We start from the raw sequence: 27,741 nt of genomic DNA, 5'->3' as shown, positions 1-27,741 counted from the left end.
ATTATTATTGAAGCCAACGAAGAGAGTTGTTGATTATTTTAAAGGGTTTTATTTTCTAGTCAAAAGTTACGTTTTTTCTCTGACCCTTTATTCATTAGTAAAATATCAATCAGGTTACAGAATTTGGAAAACAGGAAAATAGCATTAATACAGAACACATTACATTCTGCATATAAGTATCACATGTAGAAAAGAAAATGTGGCGCAAAATATCAGTTAAAACTCTAAAAGAGTTTCTAAGAAAAATAGTCTTGCAAAGCCAATCAATAATTAAATAGTTTCCAAAAATCTCCCATAAAGAGAAATAAATGCATAAGACAAATAAATCTTTTCAGACCTAAATATTAGGTCAACGCATAAACTTAGAATATTAGCATTTAATTATATCCTAATCAGCTGCACTCTCTGCTCGTCTCTGTGTCTAAAGAGCAAAACAGCCTGCCCTTCACAAGACCTTAAAGGAATGTGGCCTGCAGTGCCAAAATGAAGTGCCAGGACTTTGGAAAAAAATGAGCAGGGAACACCCCACCTGACTCTCCTCAGACGTCCACCCAAGGCGGCACCCGTGACGGTCTCGTACCTAACCCTTAGAATGTCTGGTCTAATCTGTTCCTTCTCTCAAGAGCTCAGACGCCCCCCTAAAGCTTAGGAGCCTAAAGCCTAATGAGCCTAGAAGCCAACCACTCCTTCAAAGAGGTCATTATTTATACTCTAATTCTTGGTAGATGACACAAAAATGTTGCATCTTCAGGAAAACTTGTACGTAATTGGTCAGCCATGATGGCATGAGGTCTCACTATCCTGACTCATTCTAAAATCCTGACTATACCAGTTTTAACAAAAGAAGCATACATGAGTAAATACATTTAATAAGTTTGCAACATCTGCTAGGAAAAATGTTTCTATCCTTTCCTCTTCCTTCCTGCCAAAGCGCAGGCTGGACGGATGCTTTAACTGTGGTACATTGGCACAATCATAAGAATGTACATTCACAGTGGCCTTGACTCCTTCACGTCTTGAGGAAAGCTGACAGTCTGCACATGCTCTCTTCTTTAATGCAAGTCACAACCTTGCTGGATTCACAGGCAGACATTTAATTGTAGGCCCAAAAACAAAACAAAAACACAAAAGAGAATATTCATTTCATGTAAATCAGCCCATTATGTTTCCCTCCCTTATACTAATACCCCTTATAAATGTTTACCTGGCCAAGCTATTAGTTTAAAGCAGCTTTTATGACTGCACATTTTTGCGTGTTGTACATAACCAATGTATAACATAACATTATTATGCATTAATGTAAATTTTAAAAGCGCACACAGTTAATACAGTGCACACAGTTAATACAGCGCACACAGCAACATGCTTTAATGTTTTAGATAGCTTTTCATGCAAAAAAGCATTTAGCCCTATGTGTAGTGTTTGGTGCATTTGTTAATCCACACACATTATAAAAAAAGGTGTTTTACACTAAACTTGTTTATCAAAATATGCAAAATATGCAATAAGTCAAAGTCTCTTAAGACAGATTACAAGGGATGAGCTGGGAAGAGAGAAACACATTCTATTAATATTCAAAGCTAAAAAGGCCACTTTTCTCTACACTGCAAAAACACATGTTAATTCAGCACCAGCATTTCAGACTGACTAGGCCTTACTTTCATATTTTTCATGGGCCATGTGCGTGGCAATTTAAATGCAGTCTGTCTGAAGCACAAAAATAAACAATGCCTGGCTCCAGATGAAATCTGCTCCATGACTTTCAGTAGAGTAAGCATACGATTCTAACTGCAGTATGAGAATACATCCATTGGCAATTTCTCTCCCTTCTAATCTATATGGCAATTCCTCTCCCTTCTAATCTTTAAAGAGGTACTACAAAAGCATGACCTCCTCTTTTATAAATATTTCAAACCTTCCATCTTTGACACACTTAGCTAGGGACCAGAAATGTTTACTTAATGCGTTCTCGTTCTTGTTTTGAACAATAATTTTTGATCGTGTCCTTCCATAAGGTGTTAAGTGTAGTTTCAATGAAAAGTAAATGAAGAGTTTCCAGCTGAATTGTAAAATTGTCTAACTAAGTCACATTTTACAGCAGATGTGCCCATAGACGGCTATGAGAATCCAAGCTTTGAGAATGACGAAAAACCTGTTCAAAATGGGACCGCTAAGAAGAGTAAAAAAAAAAAGTAGGTTTCCCTTTTGTCACAATTTTCAGCTACAGTGTTTACAATATTTTGCACAGCCTTATTGTCTGCTTTTTGTTTTAGAGAGAAAACTGCCAAGCAAGCAGGTGCGCCGAAGGCAATGGTCGGATTGATGGAGCTGGTAGGTATATGCACTGGCATTCTCTTACAGTTTGCCTTCTTGAAATTATGCATATTTTCAATCCCATCTGTATATTTTATATGTCATATCAATGTGTCAGTTGAAAAGAAATGTTCTATAGGTGATGACTAACACTCAGAATTAAACAGTAATCCTAATGTTATGTTATGGTATTCAAAATGTGCATAGCGCACGTCTCGGTGCTCGAGGTAGCATAGATTCAGCAGCTGATAATTAAAACAACCAAGATTTAAGCTGTTTCTGTGTGCATTGAATTGCCCGAGAACAGGTCTCTGGGTGCAGGTTGTGTGATGCAGATGTTTTGAGGGGATTAAAAACACTGTTGATCAATAAATCTACAGTATTGAGATGGCCATGAGAGAAGGAACGCATCCTGCAATAAAATGTTATTAGCAGTCTGTTAGACCTGTCATCTTTAGGGTGGTCTTCCCCAAATCTTTTGCCTGCTTACCTCCACTTTTTTTGCTGTATCTTTCTGTTGGCCATAGGATTCTGAGCACTTTACCACTGCTGACAAGTGCTAAAGTGCATGTGCTTCTCCCCTAAGCATGGTGAAATTGGTGCATACCCAATTGACATATTTAGTTTTCTTATAAGTCCCTTGTAAAGTGGTATTCCGTATACCCAGACCTGTAATCTAAATGGTACGAGTAGGCCTGCAGCACTGGTTGTGCCACCCACACAAGTAGGCTGCCATTGCAAGTCCACTGTGTGTATGTTACTGCCACTTCGACTAGGCATTTAAAAATATTTGCAAAGTCTTAAACTCTCTTTTTATTACACACCATCAACTCAAAGGAAAGCCCTAGGTAGCGGGAATGGCGGGGTACTGTGTAACTAAAAGGTAGGACATTTATTTTTAAGCTTCACATATCCTGGTAGTGACAAGCAGCTAAATTCATTCCCACTACTGTGAGGTCTACTCCTCTCCCAGGCTAGTATTGGGAATGCCTTAAAACACTTTTGCGCTGTAATTCCTGATTAGAAATAAGTAGCTGCATCATTTTTCAAATCTTTGGAATGGTAATAATGAATCCTCTTTAGTGGTAACGTTGGATTTAACATTACTGTTTTAGAATTATTTTACTGCTCTGTGCACCTTACAGTCTGTCTCCCATACATATCTAGGATGGGTGACAGCTCCACTCAGTTCATTCCTTTTAGACAGCCACAATCACAGGAAGGGTAGGTGTGACACAAGACTCATGTTCATTGATATACATTCTGTAGCAGGAAGAGATGGAATGAGCTGACCCCTACACCTCAAAAGGCAATGACCTTTGTCCCAAAAAGCAGACGAGTACACCCCATCCCCCCAGCCCGCCCCCCATAGATAGCCTGGTAGACAGGGCTGGAAGGAAAGGAGGAGGACCTGTGCACTTCCAGGGCCTGCGTTGAATTCAACCCCATTTCAAAGGCACAAATGAGTATAAGTAATGGGGCTCTAACCCTACCAAGACAGTACACTACTAGACCTGCGAAGAACTCTGCCAGGACTGCTGTGCCACTTTGCCTGACTGCTGCTCTGAAGGAACTGCTTTATGCTTTGCTGAGCTGCCCTGCTGCCTGCTGATCTCTGCCCTGCTGAGGATAAGGACTTGACCCATCTCACTTGAACCCAGAATGACTCCAAGGGATTTGCTGGCTTGCCACCTATTCTGAAGTCTCAAGGCCATCAGAAGCTTCCTTCAACACTGCAACAGCACCTGGACTTTGCTATCTGTGATTCCTACTCTGCCAAGTGGTGCCAATCCAGGCCATGAAAGGGGACTTCCGCTGTCCAGAAATGTCAAAATCGAAGCAGTGACTACTTTGTGCCTATCGGAACCAACGCATTATCCTTCAGCGCCGATCGACAACATCATCTCGATAGACTGTGTGACTCAACAGACAGCTCAGCTTGATGATGGAACAGTGCCTGCATTGTAAAAGAGTTTGTTGTTGAACTGTGCGGATCAGCGTCAACTCTTGGCCTACATCCACGGATCAAACAAAATGCAGCACCTCCTCGACTCCTTGCATCAAGTCTTCACCGTAGATTTTTGCTCCATCCAAGGTACTTTGTCAGCGGGACCTGCATGAGTTCTGTAGTTAATCTGCTCTCAACTCCGTAACGCTATACATTTCTAAGCACTAGTTTTGGTTTATTCTTTAAAAATTCATAACTTCGATTCTACTTATTGGATTATTGTCATTGTGGTTTTGTTTTACTTATAGAAATATTCTCTGGTTTTTAAACCTGGGTGGTGTATTTTTAGTGGAGTTTTCATTGCGTTTAACGGGTGTGTGTTGCACAAATACTTTACACATTGCCTCATTAGATAAGCATGACTGCTCTGTGGCAAGCTACCAGAGGGTGAGCACAGATTATCTTTTAGTGTGTATCTAGCTTACCCTGACTAGGATTGTTGTCCCTATGTGGACAGGGTGCGTACCTCTGCCAACTAGAGACCCAATTTCCAACACCGTCATTCTTCAAAATGAAATCAGCTGCAACATCTTTTATGATTTAACTCCAATATATACAAATATGAATGCCAAATGATTTGTCTGTGTATATTTATGCCTTTGTATCTGTATTATTAAAAATGCAAAGAAACATGTAACAAAACCCCTATTGAGGCAGTGGAGGCTGACCCTGCACCAGGGTCTGTTAGCTGACTCTGACGGGAGAGCAAAGGGACATGGTTCTAAAGTCATTGGTTCAAAAGTCATCTGAAGCACTGTGTTTTGTCAAAGAAGAATATAGGATACCTTTGGGTGTCCTCTTGGTTTTTCCCTGCTCCCATGACATCCCTGAAGTGTCTGAGTGACTCCATTGGACCTGACTCTCCACCCATCTAGACATTTTTTCACAGAATTCTCACAAACCTAATCCTTATATAGAAAACTATTGAGCGTGGGTCACAAAAATAGACAGAACAAAGCTTTGAATAGGCATTGCACACTCAGATGAACATTTTGGTTATCCGCACATCTTCAGGTCACCCATACACCTCCACCAGCATAAATAAAAAAAAAACAGAGACCTATGAAGATCTTTCAAGGCAGTGTCAAGTGCACCTTATGTTGGAGAAATTTGACACAGGGGGCAAGGGCAAAAAAATAAATAAAGCTACATTTCTCCATCATTCAGTTATGTGGCTATTTCCACCTGATTGAAATTGAGCACGAGTAAAGTTTTGGACAATGCAATACTCGTGGAAATATGCAACTGCCTTAGATTTCCAAAATTACTACTGACATTCTTGCGAACGCCCAAAAATTAGAAGTGCCTTTTATGCTGAGGAGTGAGTGCTTCATTTGCGCTGGTCATTGCCAGTATCCACTAGCACACTATTTTTTTTAAACTGGGACGTCTCCCTAAATGTAACTAGAAAGGAAGTTTTTCATCTGAACATCTGTGCAGCGATTTGCTAAATGTAAATGGGGCATGTTGCTAGGTGAGCATTGCTTGTTCCGCCTCTTCCAGGTTTGGAGTCCTGCATTATTGTTTTCACCATATTAAGGGGCCTATTACGATTGCGGTTTTTCCGCATCCTCTGGGCCGGCGGAAGCCACCGCCGGGCCGGAGGATGCGGAAAAACCGCAGCGGACCCACCAAAGACCCACCACCACATTAGGATGGCTGGTGGGTCCTGGTTTCCGTCCGCAGCTTTTCCGCCGCGGTTGGCTTACAACCGCGGCGGAAAAGCTCTAATATGGTGGCGGTGCCTCGGACACCGCCAGCCATATTAGGATGGGCTTTAAAAAATGCTTTTCCGCGGAGGGTGTTCCGCCGTGGAAAAGCATGTGGAACTTCACGGGCCCCCTGGGTGAAGGGGGCGTGGGGGTGCAGATGAGGGGTACCTATGGTACCCCCCTGCTTTTGTATGCAGAAATCGGCAGGCACCACACGCATTTTTACCATTACGGCGGTTGCAGCTTCAAGCCGCGCCCGCCGCAATGGTAAAAATAGAGGATGTGACCGCCAGGGTGGCGGTCAGATCCTAATTGGACAGGAGGGAACTCTGCAGGCCATGCGGAGGTTCCCTCATCCTCTATGGTCGCGGACGGACTCAGGGCTGTCTGCGATCATAAAGGGCTCCTAAGCACGGGTAGGAATCAATCGGCAGGAGTAGATTTCCAACTTTCAGAGCAAGGCTTTACAAAGCAGGAACACTGTCCGCAAATGTAGTTTATGGGAATTTCGCAAATCTGAAACACTCTGAACTATAAAGACTGGAGGTGGACGTCAGAGTGCAGGAATTATAAATAAAAAAAAATTGTCTGGTGTTATAGGCATTCATTATTTATAACTGGATTCATGTGAAATGCCTAACTTCTTTTGATTGTTTTTCATTGCAGTTTACCTTTGCTGATGGGCTTGATAAATTTTTGGTGATCCTAAGCCTGCTCTGTGCCCTTGCCAATGGTGTTGGATTGCCACTTATGATCATTGTCTTTGGTGAAATGACGGACAGCTTTGTCAAGAGTGGTCAGACAAATGCAACTGCAGGTAAATATATATTTACAAATACTGTTCTGCACAATAAGTGAGTAAATTTAAACTGCAACCTCAGATTTGTGTATTCAATCGGATCACATTTCAATAAGTGTCCACCACTCCTAGTTCACTTTGATTAGGAGTCTACAGTGATTCAGAATATTGGAATGGAAAATGTGGGCATCTTCTCAACTTGGAACAATATGTATCATACCTAAAGGTATTTGCAAAAAAAAGAATGCCTGTCCTATCTGTTGGCATGTATGTAGTCTTTCTATAACGTGAACGTAGCTCAAAGGCAATAGAGAACTGTACATGGTCAAAGACCAGCATAAAATCAATGCATTATGATGTAGCGTTTTTTAAGGCATTGAGAAAAATATCAGACACATGCCCCAGGTATGGAATGAACAATGACTTTTATACTCAAAATAATCAAAAGTAGAATTGGAGTTTGAGGCAACAATGAAAACAGAAAGTTGACCCAAATTGATTCCCCTTGAAGCTTTAGTATAATTTTCTTCATGGTTCACACATTTTTCTTTTTTTTTTCTTTACAGCTAACATGTCAATGCTATCCAATTCCACTTGTTTCCAGGTTCCTGGTTTTAATATAGAAACTGAAATGACAAGGTGAGCGGAAACTTATTGTGCATTATTGTGACACTCTTTCCTGGCTAAGTGAATATAAATATAACATTTCCATTTATTGATGACATCATTGAAACACTCACTATGGGCTTCATCCTGGCAACTCCTGGTGTCTATTTTTTTCATTAGTATAGCTAGTGGGTCATAGATTGCCTAGGAAATCCTGTATCTCTGAAAAGGGGATTTAGGGCATTCTGACTGCCAATAAAAACAAAGTAAACACTGATGATACAAATTTGTTATTGTGGAGTAAGTTCCTCATATAGCTATTTTAAGGATTTTTTCTTCACAGGCAAAGGCATATATTAAGGACTTGTATTCTGAAAACCTGATTATATTACTGATTTCCATCTTCTTTAAGCTTTCAATATGACTCGCAGAATCAGGGGCACTCATAAACAGCTGAAAACTTAAACGCCTGGTGCCCACCGGTCAAACCTTACAAAAAAAAATTCTGAACACAAATTTATAAAGCCTTTTGGTTTTGTGATTCCATTTACATTGTTTTGTCTTGCAACCAAGATTTTACATAGAACGGAAGTCCCAAGAAGGGGAACTCCTCGAATGTTTGAGTGACCAGTGCACAACATTAAAAGACACATGCACACAGCACTTGAAATTGTAGCTTTAATTTCTGAATATATCATATGTAATCGGAAAAACATCTTTCATCAAATTGGCATTCTCTCTGCAACATTGAAAATCTAAGAACCAGTCTGAGAATCTTCTCCATTCCCTTGGATGAAATATGTTTAATTTGCTTCCCCTGCCCTCTCCCTCCTCTCTTCTTAATACATATATAAGTCTTTGGCTAAATAGATGCCTGTGCCCCTGGTGAGTAAGCAAAATAGGAGGAAGGGGGAGATATGTGAAGGGCAAAGAGGCAAAGAGAACGGTAAAATAAGATCATTGAAGTAGAAGATGATGGTAGGTATACAGTGAGATGCGTGAGATGAGTTAGACAGGTGAGGATGTGAGAGTTAAACGGTAAGGAGGAAAAGGTGAGTTAGCAAGAAATAAAGATACAGAGAGGTAGACAGATAGAGAAAAAGAGATAGCGATATACGTAAGGTTTAATGGTGTGGTAGAGATTGGGAGAACAGGAGACAGAACAAATGAAATGTAGGGATAGGCTACACAGAGGGTTGAGGTAGTGAGAGAAATGTAGAGTTGGTCAAAGATTGAGACAATTTTGAGGTAGGGAGAGTAGCAAAATGAGACATGGGGTATAGAAAGACAGGCCTCAAACATTTATCGATCAGTACTTTGGCTCGCAAATATGCTGTTTAAAATGCCACACTAGCATGAGGTTATCTTGAAAGCCCAAGGCCCATATTAAACCTTTGAGTGGTCTCAACTGAACTGAAAGTGGTGTGGAATTACCACTGCAGGCCCACATTGAAAGACTTGAGCTATTGAACTGAAGGAATTTTGAGTTTCGACATGAAAGAGATTGCTCTAATTTACATTTACAACAAACCGTTGTGAGCTAGTATTCAGGGGCAGTTGGCAGTGTACATGTATTACTTAGTTTGTCATCTGACTTTGATGCCATGTACCATCAGGCCCTTGGTTAAATGAGTGGAAACTCTATTAGCCCTGGTGGAAGTGGGAAATGGCTGGGTTATTTTGCAAATTAAAATGGGGAACCTATTTTCCCAGTCTCTCTGTTGTAATGTCTACAGGTAATCAACCTATCTCACTCCAATAACACTTTTATTGGAGTTCTAGGGGCCCCTATCTTTGCTTTTAAAGGCATTCCAATGAAAACCAGCTTGCAGTACAGCATGAGAAAAGAGAAGGTGTGGGATGGATCCAGTGCAATTTTTCCTGCATGATATGTTAGCAATTGAGCATCTAGTTGGTTGAGGTGTGCACCCTGTCCACGATGTGTAAAGTATTTGTGCACCACTGCCGCCACCAGCGCTGTCGCCGCCAATCGGCTCCTGCATTGGCATCAAAAGGCAATGCATTGGTTCTCATCCGCACAAAGTCAGCTACAGAACCCACTTCTGTGGCCCAGGAATTGATTGACGCCTCAGACAAGGGAGGGCTTGCAGTGGGCAGAGTCCAGCAGCAGAGTTTGCAGAAAATCTTTGATGGCCCTGAGACTTAAAAAAAACTGTGGGCAAGCCAGCAAACCCTTGGAGTTACTCTGGGTTCAAGTAAGATGGGTGCACTCCTTGTCATCAGCAGGGCAGCTCAGCAGAGAAGCATTTCATTCAGAACAGTCAGTCAAGCAGAGTGGCAATCCTTGTATCACAACAGTCTTTACTGGCAGAGTTCTTGAATGGTCCAGTAGTGTACTGACTTGGTAGGGTCAGAACCCCAATACCTTTACCCAAATGTGGCTTTGGAGTGGAGGTGACTTCAAAGCAGGCCCTTAAAGTGCACAGGTCTCCTTTCATCCTAGCCCTGTCTGCAAGAATATATCTGTAAGGGTTAATCAACCCTTTGTGTGGGACACAGGACACTATCTATTCAGGTGTGTCAGCTCCCCCTCTTACTGCCCAGGAAGAAGTATTTGAATGTAGATCACTGCAGATGAGCTCTGTCACAACTGTCTGTTCCTGTGTTTGTGAATGGCTAGAGGGAATGCACAAAGTGTAGCTGGCACCCATCCCAGTCGTGTATTGGAGACAGGCTGTAAGGCACACAGAGCAGCAAGAGCAGAGAAACGTCCAACATCTTTGATAATTCGGTTAAATTGAAAGCTGATAACAGGTGCTATGCCACTCACATTGCAGGCCGTAGAGAACCTGGTGGTGGTGAACAACCTTTACAACGAAACTTTTACAACGCACTACCATTACAAAGCAGGCATTACAACGCAAACCATTACAACGCAAACCATTACAACGCAAACCATTACAACGCATTGCGCTGGGGGCGCTCCAGGATAGGGAATACGTTTAATTTTCTATCCAACATCTTCCCTAGTGTCCACGGGGACTGGAGTTGGAATAGAAAATTAAACTTTTCACTATCCAGCACCCCAAAGCGCTATGCGTTGTAAAGGTTTGCGATGTAAAAAACGCGTTGTAAAGGCATGCGTGGTAAAGGTATGCGTTGTAACGTCATACATCCCTGGTCGTTTATAACAATAATTGTCTCACAATTAAAAAGGAGGGTTCAGTGGTCATAGAATACTAAAAAAAAATCCTTAAACATACAAATTAGGCACTTTCTTTGGTATCCTCCTGGAGAGGTAGCTATGTGAAAGCATTTATCTTGGCAGGACTTAAAGTGTCAAATGATGCCTATGTGAGTGTGATGGTACAGCAGCAAACCGCAGGGGCCTCTTTACGATGCACAATAGGAACTTAATTCACCATGACTGGTTATGCTGCAATGCTTGCTTGAAAAGCATAGGATTGATTTGAAAGTGCTGTACTTGGCTTTTTGGAACAGGGTTAATTTTATCCAAGAAAGACACAAGTGCACTGTACAAAAGGCACTCCCCAAGAAGCAAGAAATCTCAATTTGGCGGACAAGCTCTAGTGCAGAAAGTAAGACTAAGAACAACCACCTTTAGACTAAAAAACTGTACCCCAATTGAATCTTGAGGAACATTAGATTATTGGAATGAGAAATGAAAAGGTAACACACAGCATGGAGGATGCTAAACAACTGGTGAAAAAGCCAATTAATAAATCAAAAAAACTCAGTTGGATTTATGTGAAGAGCATTTATATGTCTCCTAAGTAAAATGTAATTTCTCTCACTTGAAATTTCACATAAATATGCAACTATGTTATAGATTTGCTATATTGTTGGTTTTGAACCTGAGCGTATTAAAAAACGATACTTTGTTTAAATCAACAGATACGCATATTACTTCATTGGCATTGGATTTGCTGTACTTGTATTAAGTTTTTTTCAAGTATCGTCAATTTTGGTGGCTGCTACCAGACAGACGGCAAGAATCCGGCAAAAGTTCTTCTATGCCGTCCTTCATCAGGACATGTCTTGGTTTGACACTAATCAGATTGGTACTCTGAACACTAGATTAACAGAGTAAGTATATTGACTCAGTTCATTTCTATTTCCATTGATTCAAGTTAGCATTCGTGTTACTGAAGTATATAATTTCTAGTTGAATTGACAATCCTTTCACTGTTGTAATGTGATGTTGGTCAAATGTCAAATATAACTTATTATATCATAGATGTTGCTGCATTCACACACCATGAACTGTATTGTTGCTCAAATTTGCATAGTAATGCAAGAGAAAATATTGCCAATGGGGGCAGTTTTCATGTTTGGTGGTACAAATAGAATGTCTTGGGCAAAAGTCAGTGGAAGTTTCCTTAGGAGGGTGATGGATCGTTCACATTTTACATAACTTGAATGAAATTAGTAGAATAATTCTAGACATTTTGTACTCAGACCACATAGTCATCATAGAGGCAACCATGCAGGGTATTTGCATAGTGCTTGATGGATTTCGCAACTTGATTCCTAGACAATAATGTGCTATGTTGGTCAGATTGGTGGCATGAGACAAGCTTTTCACAAAGACTCTATAGACTTATCAGATCTAAAACAAGGCTTTGCGTTTTGAATTCATTCCTAGAGTGCAGCTCAAGTATAAGCCAAAATATTTGGTACTGTTGCTTGAGGTGAATGTGTCTGAAGAAAAGCTAGTAAAGTAGGCCCAATAACAACTATGTCTCAGCTCGTCTACTTTCAAACCTCATCCCCTCCTACATAGTCTAGGAGCAAAAAAGATACCTCTACAATCTCCGGCCACAAGAAAGGTACTTAGATAGGTATGTCAGCTGTAGAGGATGTGATTGTAAAACATCCTGAGCAGGTCCCATGATCAGCATAGTAGTTGTTGAACAGTCAAACCATAGGAAGTATGCTGGGTTGGCAATATCAAAGGCAGCTGTCTAGTAAATTAGGACAAGAACATATGCTATAGTAACTAGGTCATCAATGTTCTAATCAGGTCACTTAGTAAACTGATAATGTGAAGGAAATAGAAAATGTAGTTATTTCGTTTTTGAACAACTTCACCTCAACATATGTCCAACCTTTCTGCCATTGTTCTAATTCTAGATTCTAATCACTCCCTGAGTTGCAGCTCCGTTATGAATTTGACCATAATGAAATCATTGTTTATAAAGGTTACTGTGTATTTTTAGTGCATACTAAGTTTCCTTAGCGGAGGCACTAATGTGTAGAAGGAGGTCATTCCATGTTTTAAGCACGATGTAGTAGAAGGCTAGGCCTCGCATTCTGCTTTTGCGGAGGCAGGGGTTTGTGCGAGATAGAGTGAGGCTGAGCATGGGTGTCTGGTGGCTTGGTGAAAGTGAAGGCAGCTGCTGTGTTATGCTGGACCTAAGTTGCACAGTACCAGGTATGCATGTGTGAGGAGTTCAAATTGGCAGCATTTGTGTATCAGCAGCCAGTAGCGTTCGGAGGCATTGTGTGGTGTGAATGTGACATGGGAGGTCTAGGATCAGTCTTGCTGCAGCGTTCTGGATGGTTTGAAGTTGATGGAGGAGGTGGTTGGAGACTCCAGCATAGAGTGCGTTGCCATAGTCTACTCTGCTTGTGATGAGGGCTTGAGTGATGGTCCTGGGAATTCATTTGAAGATGTTTCTAAGGATGTGTGGTATTTGAAAGTAAGAGGAGCTGACTGCGTTTATATGTGCTGCCATGCTGAGTATGCTGTCTAAGATTATTCCCAGATCTCTTACATGGTTAGTAGCTGTTGGTGTGAGACAAAGCTCTGACAGCCACCAAGAGGAGTCCCAGGGGGAATCCCTGTTTCCGAAGCTCAGAACTTATGTCTTGTTGGAGTTGAGTTTTAGGCAGTCGGTTTTCATCAACACACCTACATGGATCATGCATTTGGTTACATTGGTACTGGTGATGGTGGATTTGTTGGACATTGATAGGATGAGCTGGGTGTCATCGGTGTAGGAAATTTGGAGATAGCATCCTTGGTCTAGGAAGGTTTGGACCTCATATGTAGCAGTGATGAGTGCTCCTTCTGGGCTATGGGTGCTTCAAAAAAAGACTGGGTGTCATTGAGTATGTGGTGGAGTTCCCTTTTTTTGCAGAAAGGGATTAGTTGTGTTTTTTCACAGAATTATTTTATGATTTTTTTTTTCTAAATTCATATATCAACATTTTTGGCAATGTAATTCTCAACAGCTTTAAAACTGAGCGGTCCTTGTCGTATTGATTCTTTTTGTACACAAACGCACATTCTATTTCTTTTGTGATCTACAAATAGGCATTTGGTAGTGGTGGGATCCAAACTGCAATATTTAGGTACTTTGGCCCCAACAACTATCCTAGCGCAAAAGTGAACAGTCATTAAAATTATCCTTAGTGTAAGACATAAATTCAACATTTATTTTCAATAGATATCGTGTTTCTGCTGACATCCTTTTACCTGTTCAATTATTCTCTAATCCTGCAAAAACATTTTATGGATAATTGTGTCCATACTGTTGAATAAAGAAGTTGTTGAAAATACTGAACAAATCCATGTATACTTAAGGCGTACATTCTGGCATCCGTGATTGTGACTGAGTTACTCTTTAAAGCCTCTGAGAGTAAAGGCACCAAAATAAAGCAGCTCAGTTATTTTCAGAATAAAATTACTCAGTTTTAGTTGATTTTACCAGTTTCTACCTGGCATGATTCCACAAAGAATATAAATTAAATAAATAAAATAAATAAATAAATAAAGAGAATCACCCTGCGATATCTTGAGAATTAGTGTGCTATTCATATTGTCCCTTTGTAAAGAAACTCAGTCTCTTAGTTTCTCTGCCAATATGGGAGGGGTTCTCATGACTCAATTTACAAGTGCATCTTAAATAAATGGAATAACAATCAAGTATTTTATAGTAGAGTGTTGCAGTTAGATAGAGCAATATGTGTTGTTGGGCCAGTCTAATCTAGGTATTTATTACAAAAGTTGAGTTTAAGAACAGTGCGTTTAGAAAAAGTGAAAAATGTGACAAAAATGAATCAAATAACATTTCTTAATGTTAATCATTTTTAGTTAAAGGGTTTTCACCAGCACTGGCTATCCTTCTAAGTTTTAGTTTTCTTGAACTGAAATCTAAGGACAAAATATTGTTTCTTCTTGAAGGCAGATTATCTGAATATATGTCTACTGTTTTTATGCATGCCAACATTGTTTGATTTATCGCAAAGGAGCACATGCCAAGTACCATTTGTATCTAAGTACTTTGGGGTACAAAAGATGATACACCAAAATAGATAGTGAAGCAGATAAGAATAAACCAAGCGATGGATTCTAACCTTTATGACTGTGAATGATGCCATTGGCAGGTAAGTCTCCCTTCAATGTAAGAAACATTGTAACTTTAGGCTGGCGGTGAAATGCTTCCGCTGGGCTTTTACTTTCCGGTGATAGGTAAGTAGGGGTCTGGTTTAGCCACTATCCTGAAGGTAAAAACAGCTTGATTTACTAAAAAAGTGTATCAAATTAAATAGCTGGTTATATATGGGATAAAGTACCATCGACCAACCATTATAAGGTTATTGCAAGTGACGGAGGAGTTCCGTGACCATATAGTGGAATGAGATTGAAGGCCAAGTTGTAAAATACTTGTAACACAAAGCAGAAGATATGTTATTCCTTAATTTATGGTCACAACATCATCCATCCCACAAAATTCTTAAATCCTTAGTGTCTTGCGCCTTCATTTGTCAGAGAGATTGAGCTTGCAGACATCAAGAATAAAAGCAGAATCTCTGGTGCAAACGTAGGCAGGCCAAAAACAGTAAGTCATTTTTTTCCAAAACCTATGTTAGGTATTTATAAAGCGCCCAGCTACGCCCAAGAGTGTCCGGGCGCTAAGCAAAGAACCACCCAACAGTCAAAGTGTGAGGAACGCGGAGAAAGCCAACAGCAAAACGTATTAGATTTGGAAAAGTCTTGAGCCTTTTCCTAAAGGTAAAGAGGCCTGGAATGAACAACCACCAATTCTGGCGAGAGAAACCTTTGGAACAGGGATCAGAAGTTGAGTGGAGGATCTCAGAGTACTTTGGGGAATGCAGCAGGGAAATCTTAGTCCAAGGTAAGGAGCTCCAATCTGATTAAAAACCTTAAAAACCAGAGTCAAAGCTTTAAATTGAATTCTCTTCTGAACAGTAAGCCAGTGTAGGGAAGACAGCAAAGGGGATACATAAGTCCTAGGGGCTGCCAGACAGGGCCGTTTCTACCGTTAGGCAGGACTAGGCGGCCGCCTAGGGTGGCAAAAATGGGAGGGCGGCAAAGGGAAGACCCAGAACGTTAATGGTGCAGCCAGACAAGGTGGTTTTAGAAAATCTTTCGGGCTCCGGTAAAGCAATCGCTGTGCTGACCAGCAGGAGGGGATGCACACGCTAAGCGGCTCATGTGGAGGTGGTGGGGATGTGAGACAAGGGACATGATCTAGAGCTGGGTGGAGGTTAGATTGGGGACTCTGCATTTGGAGACTGCTGCCTGTCTTCTTCTCCCCCTGGGAAAATAAGCTCACCAACTTCTGTGACACCCAGCTCATAAACGGCCTCCATGGGGATGCGAAGAGATGTTATGTTATCTTATCTCTGTACAACAACGACGTGACGTAATGAAACATTTGAATAGCATATAGAGGAGAGGAAATGCAGGATGATGGTGCTGCTCTTTGTTTATAGGTGTGAATGATACAAATTCAGATTTAGGGGTGTGTGACTAGTTTCCTGTAGAGAGTAATAAATACCCGTACTTCGCCTTTGGTGTGGGATAATTCATTAGCTTTCTCTGAGTGGGGATGTCTACTTTACTTAGCTTGTTTTGGCACCTACAAGCAGATTCTAAGTCTATGCCCATAGACCCGCGCCCAGACTCACACACACACAACCTCCCTATAGATATCCAAACACACACGACTCCCCAGAGACACCTAAGCAAACCACAGGCACACAACCTTTCTGTAGACACCTAAGCACACATTCATGTAGACACACCCACAAACATGCACGCACCCCCACACATACACAAACTCTTTTACAGACACTGCCCACACGCGCACACACACAACACACTATCAGATACACTGGTACAAATTGCAAATAAAGTAAAAGGTAGGGGGAGGCATTTTTCAATTCTCGCCTAGGGCGGCAAAACACCTAGAAACGGCCCTGCTGCCAGAAAAATCGCCCTGGCCGCCGTTTTTTGGATCACCTGCAGACGAGCAATTAGGTATCTAGAAAGTTCCAGGTACAGAGAGTTAGCGTAGTTCAGGCGCGAGGTAACCAAGGCCTGGACAATGTTTTTTCGGTGAGGGACAGATAGCAGAGGCAAAACGTTACGTACAATTCTAAAAAATCCAGAAACCAGTCCCAGCTACAGATTGAATCTGGGATTTCATAGAAAGCGTAGCATCCAGTCTGACTCCAAGGTTCTTAACCGTAGTTACGGAAGAGCTAGGGGGGGGGGACAGGTTCTGTGGCCACCAGTGATGGCGCGGGGATTACCAGCTCAATTATTCATACTCACCTGGGCCCATAAACATTTGCACTTTTGAACCGATAATCCTGCTTCCACTTATTGCCTATCAGGATTAAATTTCTTAGGACTTATACCTGTACACCATGACTTACCATACTTATTTCTCCTATGCTATAAGTCCTAGGGATCGAAATGGGAGTTAGCATAATAGGTATCAATTTAATAATTTACCTTTCCTGAAATAATCACAGACTCGGGAGGAGTTTTAAACACTTTATCTATGCAAGTTGTTCTGAGTCAGCGGCCACAATACAGTGACCATACATTTTACAAGTAAGACAATAAACAATAGGACGTAAAGTTTGCAAGAATTTATAGTAACACCTTTAGACATTGGTACATGGGAAGGGTGAAAAAGGGAAATAGTACAAGGACATACCACATGGATTATATTTACCTAGAATGGTGCTAGGACCAATCCTGGCCACGGGTTGGGGCAAAGAAAAGGGCTCCTGACTAATCAGGTGCCAAAGGGACAGAACAGGTGCAGATCAGGACAGTTGACCTCAGCTAAGTGCAATGCCAGCGTCATACCCCTCGCTAGCAATCAGGTACCCTGACTGGGTAATCAATACTTCTCCCTCAGTACACCCTGATTCTTCTGACAGAGTGCTCCGCGAGCACCTCTGCTCTCGATTCTCCTTCAGCATACGTTGGGTCAGTGACAGGTATGGGACAAGTCGAACAAATTAACTAACTAAGCCTATCTACTAAGATGAGGTAATTTTCATTGACTCAAATTAATCAAGTTATTTTCCCATGCACTTTTATTCCGCCCAGCAATATTGATTTCAAATCGTATTCATTGTATTTGTTACAGTTCATATTTCTTCCTCTCCTGAGGTCAAATGGTCAGTTTCCCAGGAAGATCGTGGGTAAGAGGAGTATTGGCAGCCATTCAATGACCGTGACTTGAGAGATTCCTTGGATCATCTGCGCAGACACAGCCTTTTCAATATGGAGTTTTATGTCCCCTTTCAGGCCCAAATGCGAGCTAATAACAAAGTAAAAGAAAAACATATTAGAATACAAAAATAAATGAATGCACTGTATACCACTTATCTGTACTCTTACCCCATTACTTTATTTTAACTATAGCATTAATATTTAAGCAGAACAAACAAAGTTTAGTTGAAGCAGGTGCTTTAATGTGTGAGACATGAAGCAGCCATCTTGGCACTAGTGCGCAGATGCAGGAAATTCCCACAAGAAGCGAAAGACGTCACACCACGTAGATGTGGCGGACGCGTGCGCAAATGAGTTCCTGCATTTTCGGCAGCCATTTTAGGACACTCGGGTTACTGTTAGTAAAAGCACGTATGCAAGCTTCCCCATCTAGTTAATAATGTTGTGTAATGCAAATATTAGTAAACAAAACATGTTGATTTACTAGTTACATGTTATTTAAAGAGGACTGAGTCCAAGCAAGTTTCCATACGTATGAAACCTTGCTCCATCACCAGCTATTCTAAGTCTCACAGGGGCGGTGGCCGAAAAAGATTACCTCTGACTTATCCGGGTTACATTTCATTTGATTGTCTTTTAGCCACGAGAAAACCTCTGAGAGACAAGCATTGATTGCATGACCATCAAAATCGGCCCGATTCTCACACATAAACCACTGGGTATCGTCTGCATACAATATATTTTTAGCCCCGTGTTGTTCGGCCAAAAGTGCAATAGGGGCCAGATATAAGTTAAATAGAGTTGGGCTTAAAATAGATCCCTGCGGGACCCCGATATTCATAGGAGGAATATCAGCAGAAAATGGGGGGACCATATAGTCTGAAGACGATTACTGAGAAAAGACCTAATCCATCTCAAGGTTGTGCCACTGACACCGCCTTCCGCTAGTCTTTGCACCAGTCTATTGTGGGGGACGGTGTCAGAAGCCGCGGAGAGGTCCAACAGAACCAAGACCGCATTGCCACCCTTGTCAAGTGTGGCTTTTATAGTTTCAGCCACTTCTAATAGGGCTGATTCAGTGCTGAAATTTGCCCAAAAACCTGACTGACTAGGGTGCAACACGTAATTGATCTTGATGTGTTTGGTAATAATGGAGTTGACATATTTCTCCAAAACCTTGGAGAAAAAAGGAAGCACAGATATGGGTCGATAACTACCAGCTACCTCGGGGTCAGCGGAGGTTTTTTTTTTAGCAAAGGAAGAATTTTGGCATGTTTCCAACAAAGAGGCATATGTTCTTCCTGCAAGGAGTCATTAAGGATCTGATTTACAGTGGACTGGAACACCTCAGCAATTGTCGATAGTACCTTGGCAGGACAAGGGTCCGATACAGAACCCGACTTCAGACTAATAGAATAAGTTTAATGTAATTCAGCTTTAAAATAGCAGTAGCTCTGAATGAGTAGTAACATGCAGAGCGATTCACTGTTTCAGCAATGACCTACAGCATACAAAAAATAAACATGTTTCCATACATTTCTCCTTTGTACTGGATCACTGTTCATTTCCAAAAAACCAAACCGAGGAAGGAAATGTTTAAACTGCAGCTATAATAATGCTCAGTGACCCATCTTTGACCTTGGCTGCTGGATCTGGCAGCAGGCATTATGATGTCACAACTTAAGTGTAATATGTTAGAACAGTTGATCAGCCAAGCCACTTTCTTATTGCAGGTGACTAGAGATGACACAACTCAACTGTAATAAATAAATTAGAGACAGATTTGTACACCTCCATGCATTATAAAGTCATTCACTTTACCGCAATTTTACAGCAATGTTGCATAGTTTGGAAAATGTGTATTTATCCATTTACAATGTGTTTATACATGTGTTCTGCTACAAAATAAATGAGACCGCACATTTATCAGAGCACAGGCCATTGCTTTGTCATCATTTTTGTCAGTTACAAGGAAACATGCAGTGACAAAGCTTCATCCGTTTGAATTTCATATTTAATCTATACACAAGTCCTTCAACTGCCAATTCTTTGTATTTGTTCTTACAAATAAAAATATCATCATATAATAATTTTTGTGAAATAAATACAGACAGAAATGCATTATCTTGACCTACTTATTGGTAACTGGGATGATGTAAGTGAATGTAGTGTTGCTAACATTTAATTGACTTAAAAAAAATTCTAATAGATTCCACCTGTGGTTTACTTTTCCAGTGATATTAATACAATCAACGAAGGACTCGGAGACAAAGTTTGTATTTTTGTACAGTATTTTGCCACATTTTTGACTGGAATCATTATTGGATTTGTGAAAGGCTGGAAGCTCACCTTGGTTATTTTATCTGTTAGTCCACTCCTTGGAGCATCGGCGGCGGTTTGGACAATGGTGAGTATAAAGTAATGTATTGTGTAAGATGCATTTTCTTTCTTCATGTTAAGTTTGTATTGTTGGCATTGGAACAATGCAAAGTAAAGTTTGTGTGAATAAGTGATGTAGCCACAGCTGTTAGTCAAGGTCTTTTATCCAGTAGCCATTGGCATCCTGAGAGCTGTAGTTTTGAATTACTAATTTGAGGGAGAACTCATGATATGGTGACTCTTGGCAACTATGCTGAAGATCTAAGATCTGATTAATTTCAAAACATTGATCTGATTCACTACCCGCTAAAAAGATCCTGAATCCTCTGTGAAAATCAACAGGGTAATTCCTATTTAGGTAATGGCCATCATTAAGTTTAAAAACAGTCCTGGCTCAAAAAGATAATAATTTAAAGATAAATTTGGAATTTTATTTGTGGCAATTTACTTTTCGTTTTAAAATCTGCATCAAACAACTGTGGTTCAATGTAAGATTTATTTAACCAAACTCACCATTGCAATAAGCTCCCCTTCTTTATGAGGAAAGAACAGAATTCTTAGGTCCAGGAAAACCTTTAACACTTTATTGTTTCTGTACCTATAATAATTTGATGAGAGTTTCATCTTGTAATCTACTTTACTTCGCCCAAATCCTCACATACAGCTCTAGGATACAACTATATTTGATGGCGGCACCTCTTTTTGTGAATGCACAAATACAAAATGGATGCCTATTGCAGGTGGATGAAACTGGAACTCCAAGATAGTTCACACCTATTGACCCTCTTAAATCCTATCACATCAAATACTGGCCAAAGTAAAGTTCTCAAGGAATTGATCAAGCCCGCTCTCAATCAGTCTGGGGATTTGTACTGCATAGCTAATCACCTGCAAGGGTATGTAAGCATTTGCAGGGTGCAATGGGCTCAGTTGAAGAAGCTGGTCTTGAGTGCTTTTCAGAAATCCGGTAGCAATGGAGTGGTACAGAGCTGCAGGGGTAGGTTGCTCCATGCTTTCGCTGCGAGGTAGGAGAAGGAGCTCTCTCCAGTGGTGCTTCTGCAGATGCTGGGTAGTGGGCAATAGACAGGGAGGCAGAATGGAGTTGTACGGGCAGTTGTTAGAAAATCTGGCAGTGATTGATGTGGGCCGGTCCCACATTGTGAAGGGCTTTGTACACATGGGTCAGTATCTTGTATTGGCATCTCTGCTTTACAGGGAGCCAATGGTGAGGTGGGGAGATGTGGATTCATCAGGAAGATGGAGGATGAGTCTGTCTGGTCTGTAGTCTGTTAAGAAGGAGAGTGGAGATGATGTACTAGAAAGCCTTGCCGTAGTTGATTCTGTTTGTGAAGAGGGCTTGTGTGACGGTTTGCCTGATGTTGGTAGATTCATTCTTAGCATGCACAATGTGGAGAAACAGGCTGGGAAGACTAAGTTGACCTGGGATTTCATGGTCAGCTTAATGTTGAAGATGATGCGGAGGTTTCTTGTGTGATTGAATGGGGAGGGTGCAAGTTATAGTTCTGTAGGCCATCAGGCATCATTCCAGGAGGTGGAATTATTACTGAAGATCAGGATTTCCGTTTTTTCAGTTTTAAGCTTAATGCCCTTCTCTCTCATCCAGTCAGCGATGCTTGTCAGGCAACTGTGGAACCTAGATCTAGGGGTGGTGTGGTGCCTGGAGAGGGAGTGGATAAGTTGTGTGTTGTCTGTGTATGAGATGATATTGAGCCTGTGGGATCTGTTGCTGTAGACCAAGGGTGTCCTATAGGTGTTGAAGAGGGTGGGGCTAAGGGATGAGCCCTGAGGGACCTGCAGATAGTGTCCTTGGGTTTGGTGGTGAAAGGAGGGTTCTTTCTGTTAGGAAAGAAGTGATCCATCTGAGGACATTCCCTTGGATCCCAATGCTGTGTAGACTGGTGATTAGCAGGAGCTGAAATCCCATAGCCAACCCTGCTGAGAGGTCAAGGAAGGTCAGGGCCACTATTTCTCCGTGATTGAGGGCGGCTTGGATGTCATCTGAAACTGCCAGGGACAGTCTCAGTGCGGGGTTTGCTCCAGATTCCGGACTGGGAGGTTGAGTTGGTGGTGTTGCTCAAGGTGGCTGGTTGTGAATGGCCTTTTCCAGTACTTTGGCTGGGAAGAGGAGTAAGGTGATGGGTCGGTAGCTCTTGATTTCACTGGGGTCAACTGATTGGTTCTTGAGTAAGGGATTGATCTCTGAGTACTTCTAGCCTTCTGGGAAGGAGGCTGTGTATATGGAGGTGTTGAATAAAGAGGTATGGTTGTGGCTTCATTTATTTTCTCTGAGATTGAAGATGCGTTGTGGCCAAGGGTCATGTGAAACCAACCTTTTTGAGAAAGGATAGCCTGGGGACATTCACAGTAGAAAGATTGGTTTAGCCAAATGCACCTGATTAACAAGTGGCTGGGACAACAACCAGATAAACTAGACTTCACATATCATTCGCACACACATAATACCAATAGGAGGCTGGGCTGCTTTCTTGTCTGGGCATCACTCCAAGAGGACTTCATTACAACAACAATTTCATACTATGTACCAGTCTCAATAAATAGTAAATTTCCAGCTAGACCCTGCTCAAGAGGAGAGTGAAGGCTCAGTGAGAACATGTTGATGTGCCCAACATGGGAATCCATAACGGATGCAATATAATCTTATCTACCAGAAACAAATCCTGGGGAACTGGGAATAGGTATGCTTTGACATGCACTAAAGGCTGCAGCAAGAGGGCACGTAAAAAGTGCTTCGATATCATTCATCATCGATTGGAAGCAAGCCAAGGGAGAACTGGAAGTGAAACTAAAAGGGATACATGAAAGGACAGTATCCCAAAAGATCTTGCAAAAGCTCACAGCAAGAATATTGACTTTGACAGTGACAAAACAGTGTATCAATTATTAACCGAACAAGTCAAACAAAAGTACTTTGAGGGGGCAACAAAGCAGGCAATATACTCACTTGCAATATACCCTTTAAGGCAAACTCCTGACATAGGTTGGATCCAATCAGGTGTGACTTGAATGAAACATGGAGATTAGACTAAAACAGCAAATTCGTTCAAGTCACACTAGAGACCTCTATTCAGCAGGCAAGGGCAATAAAACAATTCTGCAAGTCACAAAGGCACAATCCTTACACAGACCCATACTGAGAACCCCTTCAGATCAGGTGAGATAATCACATGCATACATAGATTACAAAATAAAAAAAATCCCCAAGAGTTTCCCTCTATTAATCTGTAAGACCTATTGCACTTTATGGGTCCCAACATATGTGGTTTGTGCCACCCTAAATAAATACCAATGCAAAACATCCTCGCAGGGGTGCTAGCTGCTAGACTGTTCCCTCTGCTACTGGATGTGCTACATCTGGAGCAGGCCAGATTTGTTCCAGGGTAGAGTGGACATAACATAAAAAGCTTATACCCATCATCAACAATATCTACAGAGCAAGGGCAGGGAGGTGCAAATGGAAATTCCTGACTCACTCAATAGACACATCCAGGTACGATTAAAGGTTTTTCTTATGGGTACTGAGTGGATACTGTGTCCATTTGGAAAAGTGGGTCTCTAGTCTATTTAATATCAGGTGGGGTTGCCCCGTGTCATCACTCACATTAACCCTCACAGTAGAAATGTTTGCATTCAGCATCTACTGAGTAGAAAAAATGAAATAAAACATAGTGAGATGCGTATAAACTCACCTTGTATGTGATGGTGTTCTTATTTTGTGGTCGAACACCGACTGTTCTAGCCCCCTCAAATGCCCCAGCTGCAGGAATACAGCCATGTCTCTGGCTTTAAAGCCAACATATCAAATCTCAAAATCTAAATCTAATGCTCAAACCGACAGCAAGGCCGTAGTCATCAGGGTGAAACTGTACATTGAACACCTCCACATCAAAGTTACCAGGTCTCTGACAAATCTATTTGCGACTTATAGTTCTCCCCTAACACAGTAAATTCAAAGTGATCTACGAATAAGGCACATGCACATAATGGTGCTGCGGTGTATGGCTGCATAGCAAAAATCAAAGTGACAACCCTATCAATGACTTTCTGCCTAATGCGTGCCATACAATTTACACTGCCTCTAACAATGCTCACCAAAATATAAAGGGGAAATGAAGCATTTATATGGAAAAGGGACATGTTCTAGAATAATTATTCAAAGGAAATACAAAGACTAATTCGTCAATGAAGAATGGTTGTTCCAGATATAATCAATTCTTATCAAGTCTCCCTGTTGCACTTCATGATAGAATGAAGCCACAGAAAGTCAGAAAAGCAATGGTGCTTCTTAGCTCACTTAGTCTTGGGAAAACGCATCTAGAAGGTACCCTGGCCAGAGAAGAAACCCACCATCAGGACTACAATCCTCACTGGTGACTAGAGTGACACTTGCACTGTGTCATGGGGTGGAAGTAAAGAAGGGATTAACCCCTTTCAAATCACTTTTCACCGCAATAATTGAAAAATTACTCTTCTCCAAAAGACACACAACCAGATCATGTGTGGGCAAGAGCTAGATGCACCACAATAGAAGATCTATTTGATGAAGAGGGAAATAAAGATTTTTTTTTTGTAAAATTTTTATTTTGCAGTATATCAGTTAAAACGGAAAGGGGGTGGGAAACAGTAAGAGGGGAATCAGAAAAGGGGAGAAAGACAGGCGACATACCGCCACTCAACCCCACACAGGGGGCGCAAAAATAGGGAGGGTGCATTCAAAAAAGAAGGGCGACAGGGCTCCATAGTTCACAGGTAGCTAACAATAGTCCGACAAGCAACGGGGGAGTTTCCCCCCAGTGCAGCTTCTAGTCCAGAACAGGCATCCATAGATCAAAAGAACATCCCAAGTTCCGCCCATAGTCCAGCAACCCTCCCTAGTCATAGCCAGTCGTAGCAAGAGAGAGAAGAAAGAAAGGAAGAACACAAGACAATTACCCCAACTATCCCCCCACCCTCAACCCTCCCCAACATCACCCTCCCCCCGGTGGCGGCGACCAACAAACACACAATGCAATGCAGACATTCTCGTAATCAAAGTTGGAAAAGATGAAGAGACCGCAGCGTTGACGGACATACAGCCGAAGGCAAGCCTCGGGACAGAAATCTCACAAGCGAGCCCCAGTTGTACATAAAATTTTTAAAATTCCCCAGGAAGATGTCAGAGAGGCGTTCCATGCTCAACAGACTCCACAATCGGGCATGCCACAAGGAAAGAGCTGGGGCAGACGGGGACTTCCACGCAGCCGCCAGAGTCATCTTGGCCGCACCCAAACATAACCACATAACACGCTTATCCGCTCTAGTCTGATGTTCAAGCAGCGGGTCCCTAAGCCCTAGTAGAACAAAGGCCATGGTGTCTGGGATCGGGTAACCCAGGATATCTTTTACGTGGGAGAGAATCTCAGCCCAGAATGGCTTGATGGCGGGACAATCCCACCATATATGGCTAAAGTCTCCTAACATCCCACAGCCCCGCCAACACCTATCTGAAGCAGTAGGAAATATATGGTGTAATTTAGAGGGATACAGGTACCAGTCAAAGATGAGTTTCATATGTGCTTCTCTGAGGTCAGTAGAGTGATTATGTGTTGTCACATCTCTCCATAAGGCCTGCCATTCAGTAGTAGAGATGTCCCTCCCCAGTGTGGATTCCCAATGGTCCTGATAGCGCGGTGCCACGGTAGAGTCTAACAACAGTTTGTACAGGAAAGAAATCGTTCCCTTCATGGTGGAGGTGTGAAGAATGAAGGACTCAAATTTCGATAAGGGTCTGGTAGCCGCGTCCAATACGGCAGGTGACGTCGCCCAATGTAGGAGTTGGAGATGTCTGTAGAGTTCTGTCGGAAGGACGCCATAGTCCCTCATGCAGTTGTGGAAAGTGAGGGGTTCGACGCCATGGAATAAATGGGTGAGGGATCTACAGCCACCCTCCCTCCAAGCGTCAAAGGGACCTTCCTCCAGGGCCGGGGTAAAAGCCGGGTTGAAATGAATCGGGGTGAATGGGGACGGGAATGTGGTCCAGCGGTCGTCACCGCTCACCGTGTCCCAAACCTTCAATACCGTGCTCGTGGGAGTGCTAATGTAGGCATTTTTGGGCCGGTCTGCTTTAGGCTTCCAGGCCAAATCCCAGATGGAGCGACCCGCAACACTCCGATCCATGTGGAGCCAGTGCTTTTCCGATAGCTGTTGGGACCACTCCACGATGACCCTCAGTTGGGCGGCTTTGTAGTACAAATGCATGTCCGGAAAGCCAACCCCTCCCTCCAAGCGTGGGCGCCGCAGGACCGAAAACGGAAGCCTTGCATGGCCACCCTGCCAGACATATTTCAGCATCACAGTCTTCAGTCTGCGGAAGTAATCTAACCCTATCGGAATAGGCAAAGCCTGAAAGAGGTACAACAGTTTGGGAAGGAGCACCATTTTAAGAGCGTGTATCCTGCCCAGCCACAAGATGAATTTAGGCTTCCATCGTTCCAGCTCCGCCCTAATAGCAGAGAACATCGAAGGGAAGTTAGCCTGGAACAGGGCGTTCACGGAGGGGGTCAACCGCACGCCCAGGTAAAGCAAGGACTCCGACGCCCAGGCGAGCGGGGTGAGCGGCCGGGTCAGCCGTACCTCCCCCGCCGACAGGGTCAGATTCAGGATGTAGGATTTATCGAAATTAACCTTGAAGCCCGCCACCTCCTCGTAGACGGAGAGCACCGAGTGGACATGCGGGAGCGACAGCGCAGGCTCCCTGATAGACAACAGGACGTCGTCCGCAAAGAGCGAGATCTTGTGCTGCTCGCCCGTAAAGGGAAGTCCTAAAATCCTCTCATTGTCCCGCACCGCTATAGCCAACGGCTCAATACTAAGAGCAAAGAGAAGGGGCGAGAGGGGACATCCCTGACGCGTCCCTCGGGAATGACGGAAACTCGAGGATCTATGGCCGTTGATCAATACTCGAGATGTAGGGCCGCTGTAGTTGGCCTCAATCATCCTCACAAAAGAAGGCGAGAAACCGAAGGCCACCAGCGTCTTGTGCAAAAACCCCCAGTCGACGCGGTCGAAAGCCTTCTCCGCGTCGAGCCCCACTAGCACCGCAGGTACGCGAAATCGTTCCGCCTTTTCGATGAGGTGTATGACGCGGCGCAGGTTATCATGGGTCTGCCTGCCTTTAATAAACCCCGATTGATCAGGATGGATCAGAGTAGGCATCAGATCTTGCAGTCTACCCACCAGAATAGAGGAATATAGCTTGGCGTCTAAGTTGAGAAGCGCGATCGGCCGGTAGGATGTACAGAGAGTAGGATCCTTCCCCGGCTTGGGAATGACAGTGATTAGTGCTTCGGCCATAGAGTCCGTGGTTCTGCCATCAACCGCCATTGCGTTGAAGAGGGAGACTAGGTAGTCACACACT

At 42.5% G+C, this 27,741-nt stretch overlaps 1 protein-coding gene across 2 annotated transcripts in view; it reads left to right on the top strand.

Annotated features, from left to right (window-relative positions):
* Window positions 1–27,741, top strand: part of LOC147688800 (ATP-dependent translocase ABCB1-like) — a 205,898-nt gene that overhangs the window by 52,255 nt on the left and 125,902 nt on the right. The window contains exons 3-8 of one of the 2 annotated variants that reach the window (XM_086941716.1): window positions 2,102–2,192; window positions 2,274–2,331; window positions 6,700–6,850; window positions 7,399–7,471; window positions 11,315–11,506; window positions 20,163–20,334. In XM_086941716.1, the coding sequence (XP_086797842.1) occupies window positions 2,102–2,192; window positions 2,274–2,331; window positions 6,700–6,850; window positions 7,399–7,471; window positions 11,315–11,506; window positions 20,163–20,334 (737 nt within the window). Of the gene's footprint in view, window positions 1–2,098; window positions 2,193–2,273; window positions 2,332–6,699; window positions 6,851–7,398; window positions 7,472–11,314; window positions 11,507–20,162; window positions 20,335–27,741 lie in introns of both variants that reach the window. The other variant, XM_086941715.1, reaches the window with a different exon arrangement.

Source organism: Lissotriton vulgaris, chromosome 10, assembly GCF_964263255.1.
Source record: "Lissotriton vulgaris chromosome 10, aLisVul1.2, whole genome shotgun sequence".
Taxonomy (NCBI): domain Eukaryota; kingdom Metazoa; phylum Chordata; class Amphibia; order Caudata; family Salamandridae; genus Lissotriton; species Lissotriton vulgaris.
Note: the sequence above shows the minus strand (reverse complement) of the source record. Positions and strands in the feature narration are given on the sequence as shown.